The sequence below is a fragment of the Panthera leo genome, chromosome D2 (assembly GCF_018350215.1).
Source record: "Panthera leo isolate Ple1 chromosome D2, P.leo_Ple1_pat1.1, whole genome shotgun sequence".
Taxonomy (NCBI): domain Eukaryota; kingdom Metazoa; phylum Chordata; class Mammalia; order Carnivora; family Felidae; genus Panthera; species Panthera leo.
The window spans coordinates 86614914-86630292 of NC_056689.1; the positions used below are offsets into that span (position 1 = coordinate 86614914).

Sequence of the window (15379 nt, forward strand, 5' to 3'; positions counted from 1 at the left end):
TACCTGCACACGGGGAGGCATCGCTACTTCTACTCAGCTCGCAGCGCTGTTCCCTGCAGGGAATGACTTCTAAACGCTTAGCCCTCTCCTCTAGTAGGCATATGCTTGCCTCTAAAACTGGGCATCTAACTTGACTTCCCAACGTTATCAGCTGCACACATCACCTGTGGAATTCTTACGACGATAGATGAAGTTTAAATTACTCAGACCTGGGGCTGCTGGGTGGCTCAGTCGGTTGAGCATCACTCCTGATTTCAGCTCAGGCTGTGATCTCGCAGTCGTGAGATCGAGCCCCTTGTCAGGTTCTGCCCTGACAGCACAGAGCCTGCTTGGGATTCTCTCTCTCCCTCTCTCTCTGCTGCTCGCGCTGTCTCTCTCTCTCTCTCTCTCTCTCTCAAAATAAATAAATAGATATTTTAAAACAAGATTTCAGATTCTCTCTCCCTCTGCCCCTCTCCCTCTTGTGCATGCTCTCTCTTTAAAATTAAAAATTTAAACTACTCAGACCCTCCTTTTGCCCTCTTCTCAACTTATTAATATAGATGATTACAGGATTAATTTAATCCCCCTATTTATCTTTATTCTTTAAAACATTATACCAGCTCAGATCTCGTGGACCCTCAGCAAGTGACACCTGACCGCTCACCTTCTCAGGCGAGGCTGCTGTCACAGCCATTCTCCTCTCTTCTGGGCAAAAGCGTTTGGCTTTTGAATTGCCAAAACTGGTAACACTTTTGTGAAGTAGCCACAACTGTTAATCCCAAAACTAAAGTATCAGTGAACACCACGATAATGCAAATGTTTTGTGTCTCCTAGAGTTTCCCGCTGGCTTTTTCTCCACTGTACGATTTTCATTTAGCACCGTGCCTTTTCTACTCTTCCTAACCTAACCCCGGGTCCTCTGTCTTCCCTGCCCTCGCTCCAGAGCCCCCTCCGTCCTGCTCCAGTTCAGACAGGGAGCCCTCCCAGCAAGCAGCACAGTGTGACAACTTTTCTGGAACGTATTTATTATTCCAAGCATCCCACATCTCTCTCTCGTTTGGTTTATTCCTTTGTTTTTCTGGAGCATATCCTTCAAGTGACTTTCCCACAAACAGGCGTGTGGGAAACATATATTCCGGGTCCCTGTCTGCCTAAAAATGGCTTTCTTTCCCCACGTACTTGACTCAAAGTCTGAGTGGGTTAAAGTCTAGGCTGTGAATTATTTCCACCTAGAAAGCGCCATTTTTCTTCTGCCTCCCAGTGTTTGGAAAAGGCTGTTGCGTTGATGTTTCCTGTGACTCTGCAGATGGATTTCTTTCTTTTTTTTTAACTTTTAATTTTATTTCAATCCAAGTGGGTGAACATAGAGTGTAACAACGATTTCAGGAGTAGAATTTAGTGGTTCCTCACTTCCATACGCCACCCAGTGCTAGTCCCAACAAGTGTCCTCCTTGAGGCCCATCACCATTTAGCCCATCCCCCACCCACCTCCCCCCCAGGAACCCCAGTTTGTTCTCCATATTCCAGAGCCTCTTATGGTTTGCCTCCCTCTCTGGTTTTTATTTTATTTTTCCTTCCCTTCTCCTATGTTCATCTGCTGTGTTTCTCAAATTGCACATATGAGTGAAATCATGTGATATTTGTCTTTCTCTGATTGACTTATCTTGCTTAGCATAATACACTCTGGTTCCATCCACATTATTGCAAATGGCAAGATTTCATTCTTTTTGATCGCCAAGTAATTAATATTCCATAGGTGTGTGTGTGTGTATATATATATATATATATATATACACCACATCTTCTTTATCCACTCATCAGTCGATGGACATAATTTCCATAATTTGACTGTTGTCGATGGCGCTGCTATAAACGTGTGCCCCTTTGAATCTGCATGTTTGCATCCTTTGGATAAATACCTAGTAGTGCAGTTGCTGGGTCGTAGGATAGTTCTGTTTTTAGTTTCTTGAGGACCCTCCACACTGTTCTCCAGAGCGGCCTCACCAGTTTGCATTCCCACCAGCAGTGCAAGAGGGCTCCCGTTTCTCCGCATCCTCGCCAGCATCCGGAGTCTCCTGACTTGTTCATTTTAGCCATTCCGACAGGTATGAGGTGGTATCTCATTGTGGTTTTGACTCGCATTTCCCTGATGAGGAGTGATGTGGAGCGTGTTCTCATGTGTCGGTTGGCCATCGGGATGTCTTTGGAGAAGTGTCTATTCATGTCTTTTGCCCATTTCTTCACCGGATTATTTGTTTTTTGGGTGTTGAGTTTGGTAAGTTTTTTATAGATTTTGGATACTAACCCTTTATCCGATATGTCGTTTGCACATATCTTCTCCCATTCCGTCGGTTGCCTTTTACTTTTGCTGCTTGTTTCCTTCGCTCTGCGGAAGCTTTTTATTTTGACGAGGTCCCAGTAGTTCGTTTTTCCTTTTGTTTCCCTCGCCTCTGGAGACGTGTCTCGTAAGAAGTTGCTGAGGTGCAGACGGATTTCTTTTAAAGGCGGTTCGGACACTCTCTTCGTCTGCGATGACCAGACGTGTCCCTGTGGTGCGTGTGCACGTGAGGGTGACTCCATTCCCCTGCTGCCCGCTGGTGAGAGCGTCCGTCAGGCGGCGGCGTTGTCTGCCCTGGAGCCTCTCCTGCATCACAATCCGCATTCAAACTTCTTTCTGAAGCACACTCTGTGTTCTTTCCGGGGTTCTGAAGGTTAGTCCTTGGACCTCCTGTGTGGCTCCGGTGTGGCTCCTGGCTTTTCCGTCACATTTTCTGTGTGTGTCCTTTTTCATCTACTTCCTGAGAGATTTCCTCACACTGATACCTTTTTTTTTTTAATGTTTTATTTTTGAGAGACAGAGAGAGACAGAGCACAAGAGGGGAGGCGCAAAGAGAGAGAGACACACACAGAATCTGAAGCAGGCTCCAGGCTCCGAGCTGTCAGCACAGAGCCCGACGCGGGGCTCGAACTTGCGAACTGTGAGATCGTTACCTGAGCTGAAGTCGGACGCTCAACCCACTGAGCCGCCCAGGAGCCCCTCCTCGCGCTGCAATCGTCACTCAATTTCTTTCCAAGGGATCTCCAGTCCTTGATTATTCCTTCTTCCACAACACTACACGCTTTTTAAATGCCGCAACTTCTCAAGTAAGTTTGAGGGGTTTTTCTTAACGTTCTCCTCTGGTTGTCGCATAATCTGCGTATCCCGAGGAATTCTCCCTCTTTGAGAGTGTGGCTGAGATGCTGGTGGGGAGCCGGTAGCAAGCAGGGGAGCCCTGGTGCCCTGCCCGGGGTCAGGCGTCCCGGCAGGCGGCCAGGTGGTCTGGGCACGGCGGCCACACGTCCCGCCTCAGTGCACCGGGCTCCTGCGTGGGTGGAGGCCAGCAGCGGGCGGGCGCCCGGTAGCCACCGAGCTGCATGACCAGGGACCACCCCTCGGTCTCCCCCAGCTGGGGCGGGAAGTCAGAAAGCGTGGGAGACTTCCCTTGTGGAAGCCAAGTACCTCTCAGGACAGACTGCTGAGAGAAACTAACCCGTAGCCTCTGAGAGAGGTCAGTCCACACTGTGCCGGAGGAAAGGCCCCTCGTGATGACCCTCAGTGCTGGCGGTGAGAACGGACAGGCTCCGTCACGGCTGTGCGCCAGCTACTCTGTTTTCAGACGGAGCCCTTCTGACGCCCCCACGGCTCCCGCCTCAGGTCGGTGGGCACGGGTACCTCGGGCAAGGCTGACGGACACCCGCCCCAAGCGTCCAGCGCCTCAGAGGGTTTGGTCAACTGCCCGTTCCTCGACTTGCCGGCGCCACGAGCTTCCGACGGCCCTCGCCCTCCGCCGGCCGCCTCTCCTCCCCTCCTGTGGGGAAGCCTCGTCCCGCCCCACCTCATCCCAACAGACATCCACGGCTTCGGCGTTCTTCCGGAAATCTCTGCCTCTGCGTCTACGGGCCCCTGGGCCTTGGAGGCGCTGCCCTGAGCTCCGGGGTCGCCCGAGGGCAGCCTTGTCTCGACGGGTCGTGTGGCCCACGGTCCTGGGAACCCACCCCAACCTTCCTCGCAGGGCCACCTTCTCACTGGCACCACCACCTGCTACTTCGGGCCGGTGACTGGAGTCCTCAGCCGGACTCTTCAGCCACGCGTCCATCCCCTCCCTGCCCTGCGGCCCTCGGAGGGAGCTTCCTGTGCCCCCGTGTGGTTGGAGCCCCCCGGCTGGCACGAGAGCCACTGGGTCTCCCCTCGACCCGCCGCTGCCCCACACCGGGCCTCTGTGCCTGAGCGTCCCGTCTGAGGAGGGCAGGTCCTGGCGGGCACGCACCACCCCACCCGGAGAGAAGGCGTGCGGTGGAAAGTCGGCTGCTGCGGCGTGTGACGCGGTCTCCTGTTCGTGGGGCAGCTGGGACCCGCGCACGCCCTCAGACACAGGCTGCCACGACAGCGTCCGATTCTTGAGGAAGTTACGGCGACCAGCCAGAGACGAGGCTCCCCGTTACCTCTCAGCAATGGACCTTGTTACTTGGGCCCAAGCCCTCCCGTGGGAGGGGGCCTCTCCTGCTGCCCTGCGTCCTGGGGGCTCCCGTCGCCGGGTGCTGTGCCCATCTCAGGGACGTGAACCCACAGGGATCGCGGCTGACTCTTCCGGCAGTTTCTGGAGTGCTCCTGCCCACAGAATGGGCGCGTGGCCGCGTCCGAGAGGCTGCGTCCGGGGGTCTCTGGGAGCGTGGGCTTGTAGAACCGGACGCCTGGGCCCGGGCCCAGCTCTGCCGTCTGCCGGGGAGGTGGCCTCCGGCCACAGACGTAGCCTGCGCCTGCCTCAGTTTCCTCACCTGCAATACGGGGACGGTGGCACCCACCAGAGAGCCGGTTGAGGTGGTGCCGCAGGGTCCTCGGAGGGAGCCATCCTACACGCGCCGCCCCCATCACGACCCCACGCGCATCTGAGACCCTGGCCACTTGGAGGCCGGCGGTGTGAAGACATCTCAGGTGGCATTCATTTGTCGGCCCCCAAATACACGCTGCGTGTGTCCCACGCAGGCCCCGGAACTGCCGCTGAGATATGGCGGACGCATCCGTGTCCCTGGGGCTCTCAGCCGGGGACAGACCCCCCCCCCCCCACGCTGCCAATCACGCTGCCACAGCGGGCAGCCCGAGACGCGGACGCGGCCCGAGGTTGGCCTCACGTGGCAATTCGGCACGCCTGGGTCTGGCCCGCCCACCCTGGCTGCTGAGTCACTACGAGCGTCTTCTTCATACCCTCGAGTCGGTGATTTCGTGGCTTCCAGGAAACAACCCACGAGACCCTCAAGGAAAACGGTCGTTACCACAGAAAAAACTCACAGTAGAAACAAATTAAAACAGCTGACACTCACAATGAGGGGAAAGACGCAGAAACACAATTCCCGATCGGAGGTCGGAACGCGAGAGCCGCTGGAAACTGCGAGGGAAAGCGGGCGTCCAGCGCCGCACGGGGACGGGGGTCCTGGAGCTCGTGCCGCGACATCCGGCCGGCAGCCACGGCCTCCGGAGAGCGAGCGGCCCGCAGTGGGCAGGGCGACAAGGGCCGGAGGGTTTTCTTGTCACTGGGACACCTCCTCGGTGACTTCTGAATTTATGTGGCACGTCTACGTTGCCCACTCAGAACTACGTTCATCAAAGCTCTGTCTGTCGGGGATGGCAGGTGGTTGACCCGGGAGCCCCTTTCTGCCTCTGTGCCCGTGACCGTCACGCTCACGGCCAGTGAGCCTCGTGTGGCCTCAGAACCCCTCTGAACCCGGCTCTCTGGAGCCATGGCTGACGGCCTCGTGCTGGCTGACGAGGAGCTGGCAGGCAGAGGCGCACGGACACACGGACAAGGCTGCCGGGACACGTGCTGGGATGACCCAGGGCTGGTGCTCAGGCCTCGGGGGGATCGGTCCACAGCTACTTACCGGCTAAACATCCTCAGGAGCCTAATGCCCATCTGGATGGCCTTCTGCGAGCAGGCCATGGCGACCTCGTGGTCGTGGGCCATGTGGGCAAAGTGGGTCAGTCGTGTCAGGGTCTGCAGCTCCACCAGGGGGTCCGACCAGTTGCACTCGGAAGCCATTTCCACCACCTTCCGGGCAGGGGAGAAGGGGCGTCTCTTAGCGCGGCTGACGTGCCACCCCCGGGGTCCCCGCCCCGAGCCGACTGCAGAGGAAGCGCACGGGTGGCTCCCACGTGGAATGGCTCGGGCACCGTGCGAGGGGCAGGTGAGCACCGTGGTGAGGACGGGGTCCCGCGACAGGGCACCCAGTCTGCCGCCTCAGGCAAGGCCCTCTGACCCCGGCTCTGAGTCTGAGCAGCTGACCCGAACGAGTGGCCTCAGGCTGGGGGCTCTGGGCACTCGTGGCGCCTACCTGGGCCAAGGGGGGCACGGAGAAGTCCATGAGGCCCAGCCCGTTGCAGGAGTACATCTCCAGAGCAACGAGAACTCTGGTCACCGAGTTGATGTCCTCGTTGGGACTCTGGGGGAAGGAAGCGTAAGCGCCCGTCAGCGCGGGGGTGCCGGGACGCTGGGGCCCGGAGCCCTGGGACACGCCGGCATCGCGGCGACAGCCAGAGCCATTGGTGTGTCGGTTTCTCTCCAAGGTCCCTTTCCAGGCAGTGACGAGGCAGCAGGTCTGGTGGCTGGGCTGGCTGGGGGGTGGGGCGGGGCCGCCCATGACCTCAGAGCCCACGTCTGTGGGAGCTCTCCCGTCTGGGTCCCTGCTTGTCCGCCTTCAGGCGGGAGACCAGGGAAGACCTCAGCAGGAGGCGTCCGCCCTGCAGGCCCCGGGGAACTCCCAGATGCCGCCCGCGCCCCAGGCCCCTGGCACCTGCTCGTCCGCGCCCAGCCGCGGCCCGATCTGCTGCTGTAGCAGCTGCCGGGCCTTCACCCAGGTGGCAAGGAGCTGCTGCTGGGTGCTCACGGGCACCACCTCCTCGGGCTCCGTCCCGGTGCTCAGGTTCAGGGCGAACTCGCAAACCTGACACAGATGGGGCCTTGTTCTAGAGCCTGAACTCTGAACAGGAGCCCGAGCCAAGACCCAAACTAGTAAAAGTAAGTGGACCTGGCTCGTGGTCAGACCGGCAGGGGTTTAAACAGGCACCAGGCCTGCAGCTGGCGGCCTGGCCCCCACGCGCCCCTGGGGGGCCCCCGGCTGGCCCTGCCACCTGCCCGGCTCCGCCGCCTCCCCTCCCTGACAACACCCGGCTCTCTGTCTTCCTCTTACAGAAATGCATGTTCTCTGCCCCTCCTTGCCCTGCACCCCATTTCCTGGCAGTAGAAAACCCTAGCCAGTTTCACCTCCTAATGGCCACCTGTCACCTGCGCTAGTGGACTGAGGGTCCCCCCCGGCCTCGCGCAGCGAGGGCTCTACCTCCACCGCGGTCCTGACTTCAGCGCTGGCTCCTGAGTCCAGTGGTGCGTGAAACAGGTTCGGGCGCATGGGCCTTCTAGATTTTTCCGGCACTTGGGTCGGAATCCAGTTGATAATCAAGCCTCGAGCCAAAGTGTTGCAGAGCATCCCCAGCAGAGTGCAGTCTCTGGAAAGAGCGTGCCGGCAGGTGAGAACACAGTCGCACGCACAGACTCAAGCAGACGAGTCCGTGACAAAGTGCATTTGCCGGGCTCCCATCTTGCCGGGACCAACGACAGGCGCCCGTGGTCCCGGCGCCAGTTTGCCGAGCTGCCAAGGCCTCCTAGGGGAAGCTGGCTGTGACGAGGGCCGCTCCGGTGACGCCTGGCTCCCCCGCCACAGGTGGCCTTCCTGGCGAGAGGGCGCCGCCGTGCCAGGCGGGCGGGCTCCTCGGGGCATCGTCGGGGCGGGACAGAGAGGCCCATCTGGCCTCCGTGCCCGCTGCCGGGGGTCTGTCAGGCCTCAGTCGCGGCCCGGGCACTTCTACCGGTTGGTTAACAGATCAAATGGGCCTCGGCCAGAACGCCCACGTTTCTCACTGGCAACGTTATGGCACCAAAACGTTGAAAACTGCTGCAAACGGTCTCCGCGCGTCCAGAACCGGGGACTCAAAGTCTGAGCTCCATCTGCGATGGAAACTCACGGCAGTGCTGGGAGGGGAGAGGCTGGCGTCTGCGGAGCCCCGCTGGGGCGCTCGCATCAGAGGGGCATCCACAGGGCCTGCTCACTGCCCAGCGAGGGGCTCTCTAGCTCGGGCTCCGTGTTCGTTATTAATCGTCCCTGACGAAAACCGGCACGCGGCCTGCTGGTTCCCACCCCGCCTAGCACATCCACTTCGGTATCCGATGAGAAAACCTAAAGCTTATCGTTCAGACTAAAAACCAAACCAGCAAAAAACACACAAGGAGAGTCTTTAAATGTCATCCTTGTCGGGTGACACTGTGGTCTGTCTTGCTTTTAAATTTCCGATTTTAGCTCACGAAAACAGCAATCTCCCGGGCCCCCATCCGTCTACGTAAGAAAACACAGACGCACGTTTGCAACCTTCCACGAAACCAGATGAGATTCGTACAAAGAAGTCGCTCTTTGCTTCCATTTTTCCCAGCTGATCTGGGTCTCAGCAAACCTTCCTTAGAATCATTCGGTTTGGAACAGAGTGGGGCAGGCTGGCTCCGTGCTGAGACACAGTGAGGGTGGGGGGCTCCTTGCCGGGTGGGCCCGAGGCCTTCCTCCACCACTATAGGCCGCCCTGCGGCTCAGAGACGGTGAGCATCTGGCTTGGGGTGCACAGCTAGTGAACGGAGCCTGGGATGCTGGAGCAGCCCTCCCTGTGCTCCCACAGCCTTCCCCCTGTCCCCCTGTCCCCACGTCCCAATCACTGTCAGACACCAGCCAACGGCAGACCCGCCTTTCCTGGAAGGATAGCACTGACGACGGTGGGGAGGGTCCCGGGGCACCACCCCCACCAGCGGACCCGTGTGTGACCCCACGGTCCCCGGGCCTGAATCAAGGTCTCTCGGAGCGGCAGGACGGAGCCTTCCCCGGGGGTCAGGACCGCACGCGGGACCCGCCAGCCACACCTACCCGTTGTGGCCCGTGGCCTTGACGATGCTCAGGAGGTGGTCCAAGGCGTCCACGAGCTCCCTCTGCCTCCCGGCCACGATGAGGTGGCGGTTGTGGTTGAGGACGTAGACCACCGCGTTCTGCACGATCCAGCCTTCCTGGATCTCTTGCCCGATCTCTGCGGACCGCAGCCAGCTGTCCATGGCGCCCTGTGACAGACTCTCAATCCAGGCCCTGCAGAACGCACCCCGTCAAGCTCTTCCTTCGAAACAAGACCTTTCCCGAACGGGCATTAGGGACTCGAACACGCGGTCTGCCCGTGGCCCACTGGTCTGCGGAGCCCGCCCCCGGCCTGGACTGCCTGCCGCGACCCCCTGTGTCCCCTCGACCCGCCCGCAGGGGCCGGGCCGTGTCCCCGTGCTGCGCCTGCCCGCTGCCTCCACGGGAGCCTGTTCGCTAGTGACAGAGGCTCGCCCCTCCAGTTAGCGGGTGGGCAGTTAGACGGTGTGCGGCTCCTGCGACATGGGGCTGATATTCACGCATTACCACACTCTCTCTTAAAAATACTTAGTTTTAGATCAAAGGCAACTGAGACCCTGGTATCACTGTTAACAGAGCATCTCAAATTCACGAGCGTTTCAGTCGTGGCATTTCACGTGCTGTGTCTTCTGGGATGTTCTACGTAAAGCGCTCTGCTCACCCACACTCGTGACCGAGGCCCAGACCACAGCTCGTCCTCTGAGCGCACGGAAAGCCGCTCCCCTTCCACACCCCACTGCTTACACCAACCCATCGTATCCTCTTTTTACTAATAACAAAATACGCTAACTGGAAGGAGCCAAAGTGTGGATTCTACTAAAACACACTAGACAAACCATCCTGCCACGCCGGCCACGCATGACACCAGCCACGCCCCTGGTGTGGGCGCAGCCTCCCTGGGCCACCCGGCCCGCTCCGTGGCTGAGCCGTGCTGGCAGCTGCCGGGGACGCCGGGGCCCCTCCGGGCCACCTACCGGTACACGACCCACTGTGTGTTGTCCTCGGGGCCCTCGAGCGTGTAGCCGGCCGAGTGCTGGCTCGGGTCCTCCGGGGGCGTGGGGTGGTCATTGAGCTGGACGCCCTCTGAGCGCAGCAGGTGGACGGTGGCCTGCGAAGGAAGCGAGGGGCGGCAGAGTCACAGGGCACAGACGCAGCGCCAGGCGGGAACACGCGGCCAGGCACAGGGCGGGCAGACCCTGCGATGCCCCGTGGTCCTCTCGGCCTCAAGGGTCCTCCCTCCACCTCACCCACAAATACCGTGTCCCGGGAAGAGACGGCTCCTTCTACGAGCCCCACACAAGTCACGCCATTCCTCGGACACAGTCACTTCTCAACGTTAGCCAGCGCCTGGCCGCGTCTGCCCCCGGTCACCTCACGAGTGCGCAGAGGCACTGAAGGCTGCCGAGAGCACTGGCACGGCCGGGCAGGTGGCCCTGCCACCACTGGCTGTGCCCCAGTCGTCACTGCGTCCCCGGCTCATGGCATCGGCCCGGCATTTGGGAGGAACTTAGCAGACGGTCCCCGAGTAATTCAGAGAGCGCTCTAGCCCGGCTCCCCAGACCCCAGGAGAAACGACCTAACGTGGCTCCAAGGATTTTGGTTACGCAGCGCCATGGAGCGTGGCCCCCGCGGGCGGAGGTGCAGGTGCTGTGGCCCAGTGCTGACCCCTGATGGCACACGTCTCCCCACGACAACTTGCTCAAAGTGCTTCTGACGTCCACTCCGATGCAACCCCCCAAAACAGCAGGTCACTGCGTAGTCCCCACGTGACTATGGGCTCCCGATGCAGAAACTATCTCTAAGGAAAGGGGACACGTGATCACGGGGCCCTCGCGCACCAGGAAGGCGCCCCTACTCGGCACCTGTCCCTTCAGGAGGCAGGTCTTCAGGGGCAGTGCTCCACAAGAGCACAGGCGCCCACGCCCACCCACCAGCGACGCACCTCTGCGTTGATGAACCCCACTTCGGCGAACTTGCGCAGCAGGCTCGGGGACGCCTGCCGCTGCGACGTCACTTCTGAGGGGCCCCAGCCGTCCTGGGCCGCGCTGTCTCCGCCCCTCTTCTTCTTTCCTGGGGGAAAGAGCGGAGCCTCAGCCTTGGTCAGACGTGGTGCTTCTTTTGCAGCAAAGGAACAAGAACAACTCAAGGATTCCTGGCTCACCCCCAGCTCCGGGGGCAGACAGGGGTCTCTGGGAGGTGCGTCTTTGCTAGAAGGGGCCGGAGGAAAGGCCCCCCCACCCCCGGGGTGCAGGGCTCCCTGGGCGGGTGGCTAACGTGTCCCCAAAACCGGCTCAGCCGCAGCTCACGTGTCACTGACGTCCCCGACAACACATTCTTGGTTTTGCTTGTGCCCCTTGAGAAGCAGCCGGCCCCACCAAGCCTGCAGCAACCCTGCCCTGGGTCTCCTCAGACCCCTGGTACATGCCTCTGCCCTGACTGTCCACCGGACCTGCCCGCTGACCCATCAGCCCCAGAATCTGTGCTGATGTGGGGAGCCGTCCTCCACCCACACTCCCGAGAAAACCCCACCCACCTCAGCCCCCCCCCCCCCCCCCCGTTCACTGTCACCTCTGCCCTCTGCCCTCTGCCCTCTGCCCCCAGGCGCCCGACACGGCGGCCTCTGTTCTCTTGCTCACAGCAGGTGCCTTCCCTTTTAGAGCCCCGATGACCCTGAGGGACCAAAGAGCAAAGGGACAATGGCCCGGCTGCACAGGGCCCAGCGGGTCACGGTGACGCTCGGGAGTCCCTTCCATCGCAGGACCCCTGCTTCCAGCACGTGCACACTGACCCGGCCCCCGGCAGGAGCCGCCCCGCTGGTCATCGGGGCTGCCGGCCCCTGCCCAGGGGCGGCCGCACGGTCCGGCTCTGGGCTTCGGAGAACATGCGACCCTGGCTGGCGCCTGGGCGCGCGTGTGGGGGCCCTCGTACCTCTCTTCGGCCGCGTCGGCTTCTTCGCCTTGACGTTGTCGTACAGGAGGCAGAAGCGGCACGCTGTCCGGCAAACGTCCCACACCCCCTGCTTCCGGGCGACTTTGGCGAGCTCGGCCCAGATCTGTATTCTGCTCGCCGAGGAGCCAAGCGACAAGAGCGCGCGCGCGTGTCGCTCGTGACAGGCCACCCGGCAGCACCGCGGGGGCGCGCGAGCCACGGCCCTTCTCGCCCCGTGGGGGGTGCCCGCGCCCCTCCCTGCTGGGGCGGGTGTCCCGCTAGCCCGGCCGGGGGCGCCGCCTCACCCACCGCTCCCTGGCGTTCTCGCCCCCCAGACGCCGCAAGTGCCCGGCGGCCTTGTCCACGCTGATGATGTGGTGCCGTGCCTTCGCGAACAGGTAGCTGAACCGGCCCCCGGTCTTCCCTGTAGACACTGCGGGCGGAAATGGAAGGGCAAGGCTGGCGTCCGGTGTCCCAGGGCCCAGGACTGGGAGGGGCCGCACCTCCGTCCCGGGGACCCTGGGGCCAGGGGGGTGCCGCCCCCACACGCAGCAGCCCGGGGACCCTGCACTCCGGACAGGCGTGAGCTGGTGCCCCTCTGGAGGGCGCTCCCTCACACCGGCCCCTGCCCGACACCCCCCGCTCCCTCCCGCGGCCTGGCCCTCTGGTCTGCTGGGTGGCGGGGGCTCCCTTTGATAAACGAAGTGCAAGCCACGGAGAGCCTGGCTCGCCCGAGCGCGGGGCTGCCCGGCACAGTTGCACAGAGCGTGTGGCACATGCTGTGCCCCTCTCAGCCAACACGCCAGCCACCTCCAGGAGCCAGCCCCCCGCCCCCGGGGCCCCTCACCCTGCAGGGCCGGGGTGCCTTCTCCGGCTGGGCTCCCGGCCGGCCAGCAATGCTCTTACCGATCGGAGCACCTCAGGACTCTGCCGACACTTGCAGGGCATGGTGGAAAGCCAGGGCGGCCACGCCCAATGAGCCCCACGGCCACAGAGGGCCACGTCCCAGAGCCGTCTTCCACCCACCGCTGGGGCATGACAGCTGGGGAAGCCTCGGGGCGGCCTTCGGTGGGGCCCCCCAGCCGGGCACCCGGCCGCCGTCCCCAAGAATGTGATGTGCTTGGCGGGTCAGTGGGCAGAACTGTGCCCCCAAAAAGGTATGATGAACCCTAACCCCCAGAACCTCAGAATGTGGCCTTATTTGTGTCTCCACGGGGACGAGGGGAAGGCACGGAGGACACTGCCACCTGCAAGACACAGGGGGGCTGCAGCCATGCCCCCTCCCGTCTGGTGCTTTCAGAGGCCCAGACCGCACACATCAAGGTTCGGACCTTCGGCCGGCACGGCGTGGCCCCCACACGCCAGGCTGAGCGTCTGCCTCAAGACGGCACGAGGCTCAGGCGGCCCCTGGGCTCTGGAAGAGAAAGCCGGCCTACCTTTGGCCCCGTTCTCGCTGTCGAGCACAATCTGGAAGGTGTCGGGGGCCAGGGCCAGGCCCGCGTTCACTAGGAGAGCCCGCTTCTTCCTGACGCTGTCTTTTGGGATAGCTTTCTTCGCCTGCAGCGGGAAGGAAGAGTGGGCTGTCACGTTGCCAGAAGCGACACCGTCTCCGGGCTGTTCCAAGGAGGCACGTGGGCTCCTGCAGGGCCCCAGCCCCCCGGCCAACCCCACAAGGCCGTGATGACAGCACCTGCTCGATGGCCACGACGGCCTTGTCCTCGGCACGCTCAGGGGACTGGTACAGCCTGGTGCACAGATGCAGCCGGTTGAAGGCCATCCTGAGCTGGTCCTGGTAGAGGCCCAGGCTGTCCAGACGCATGGCCTTCTGCAGGTGCCGCATGGCCGGCTCCAGCCGGTCCTCGTCCTCCTCGATGTGCACCATTTCCATGTGCACCTGGCAGCGGAGCAGGACCATGAGGCTGGGGGGGACAGCACAGCGTCACGTGGGCCCCGGGAGCACTGGCTTCCCGGTAGACGCCCCAGGGGGAGACGTGCAGTGAGCCTCCGGCTGCTCCTGGCTTTCCTGCATCGTTTAGGCCCTGCCCAGCCTGCCTGGAGGACTCAGACGGGGGGACAAGCAGCGAGGGCCCTGCGGAAGCCAGAGCGGCTGGGGCCTGCGCTCCGAGGCCCAGAAGCAGCAAGCTGGCAGACCAGGGACACGCCAGTGAGGCCTGCCGGGTGGCACACAGGGAAGCTTGGGACGCTGCAGCCACCTGGTCCGTCCACAGGTGCCGCCCGCCCTCCCCCCCACTCCCACTGCTCCTTGCAGCCTGCCCCCCCTGCAGCGTGCGGGCAGAAGCCTGCTCTTTGCCCCTGTGAAGGCAGCCCCGCTCGGGTCTCAGCAGCTGGGGCACACCCCACGCTCAGAACAGCCACCGTGCCCCATGGGCCCTCACCCTACCTCTGCCAGTGTCTACGGGTATCAGCGAGGGGTCCTCACACCCTTTCCATCAACGGGAGGCAGAGAGCCCACGTCACGGGGTCATGCCCTGGGATGCCAGCATTGGCAAATCCAACAGATTTGGCCGAACGCAAGTTCCACAGGACCCACGAACTGAGCACAGATGGAGGCGCAAATGCCACGTGGCCTGCCTGTGACCTCAGGGATGAGGAGGCAGGGAGGCCCCGTGGCCCTGGTTAGTGCCGGGAGAGGGCCCACGCTCCTCACGGGGAACCAGGTTTGTCCACAGACTCTACGAGTCCGGGCGGCAGCCAGGGCCATGGTCCTGGGGTGGCTACAGAGGACACCTTAGGAGCTGGCCGAGGCCAGCCAATGCCACACACAGCAGAGGGGGCCACGCGGAGGGTCAGCCCACTCTGGGAACGACCCGGCAGACGGCTCGCTTGAAGAGGCCGTGACTCGAATGAGGGCACACAGCTGCCAGAACGGGAGGAACGGAACCAGGCGAAAAGGACGTAGAAGTGAGCAGTCCTCCGACGGTGGTAAGTGACTCTGCGACACGCAGCAACCACAAAGCGGGGCCACATGTGCGAGGCGGCCGGCACGAGGCTCCGGCAGAGCGAGACCGCGGCCCCTGGGGGGCGTCAGGCGCGAGCCCGTGATTGTCGGCCCCCCGGGGACAGAGCGCGGAGCCGCCGTGCCAAGGAGGCGACATCAGAGCACAGCCTGGGCGGCTGGAGTCCTAGGCTGGCAGGAGGGAGGGGCTCTGTGACACCAGAGACCGGATGACCAGGAGGCTGTTCGTCACCAGACGTGGTTAACTCGACGCCTTTCCAACAAAAACCAACTTCTCCAGACGGGACAACAGAGCCTAGCACCCCGCAGCGTATCACCCACACTGTTCAGCGCATACCAGGCGAGCGAGGACGAGAAAAATGTGACCACAGTCAGGATACAGGAAGGACCACATGTTGAGTTTACCAGATAAATCCACTAATGCACGTATTAAAATACAAGTACAAATATATCAAAAACCTGAAGGAAAACAATACTAAGGAC

At 61.7% G+C, this 15379-nt stretch overlaps 1 protein-coding gene across 3 annotated transcripts in view; it reads right to left on the reverse strand.

Annotated features, from left to right (window-relative positions):
• Positions 1 to 15379, reverse strand: part of CFAP46 (cilia and flagella associated protein 46) — a 94867-nt gene that overhangs the window by 59735 nt on the left and 19753 nt on the right. For all 3 annotated transcript variants that reach the window (XM_042907885.1, XM_042907884.1, XM_042907886.1), the window contains exons 12-22: positions 13610 to 13838; positions 13356 to 13476; positions 12229 to 12352; positions 11920 to 12050; positions 10934 to 11061; positions 9966 to 10099; positions 8974 to 9186; positions 7351 to 7516; positions 6808 to 6957; positions 6349 to 6456; positions 5899 to 6065 (exon numbers count right to left, since the gene is read on the reverse strand). In XM_042907885.1, the coding sequence (XP_042763819.1) occupies positions 5899 to 6065; positions 6349 to 6456; positions 6808 to 6957; positions 7351 to 7516; positions 8974 to 9186; positions 9966 to 10099; positions 10934 to 11061; positions 11920 to 12050; positions 12229 to 12352; positions 13356 to 13476; positions 13610 to 13838 (1671 nt within the window). The remainder of the gene's footprint in view (positions 1 to 5898; positions 6066 to 6348; positions 6457 to 6807; positions 6958 to 7350; positions 7517 to 8973; positions 9187 to 9965; positions 10100 to 10933; positions 11062 to 11919; positions 12051 to 12228; positions 12353 to 13355; positions 13477 to 13609; positions 13839 to 15379) is intronic.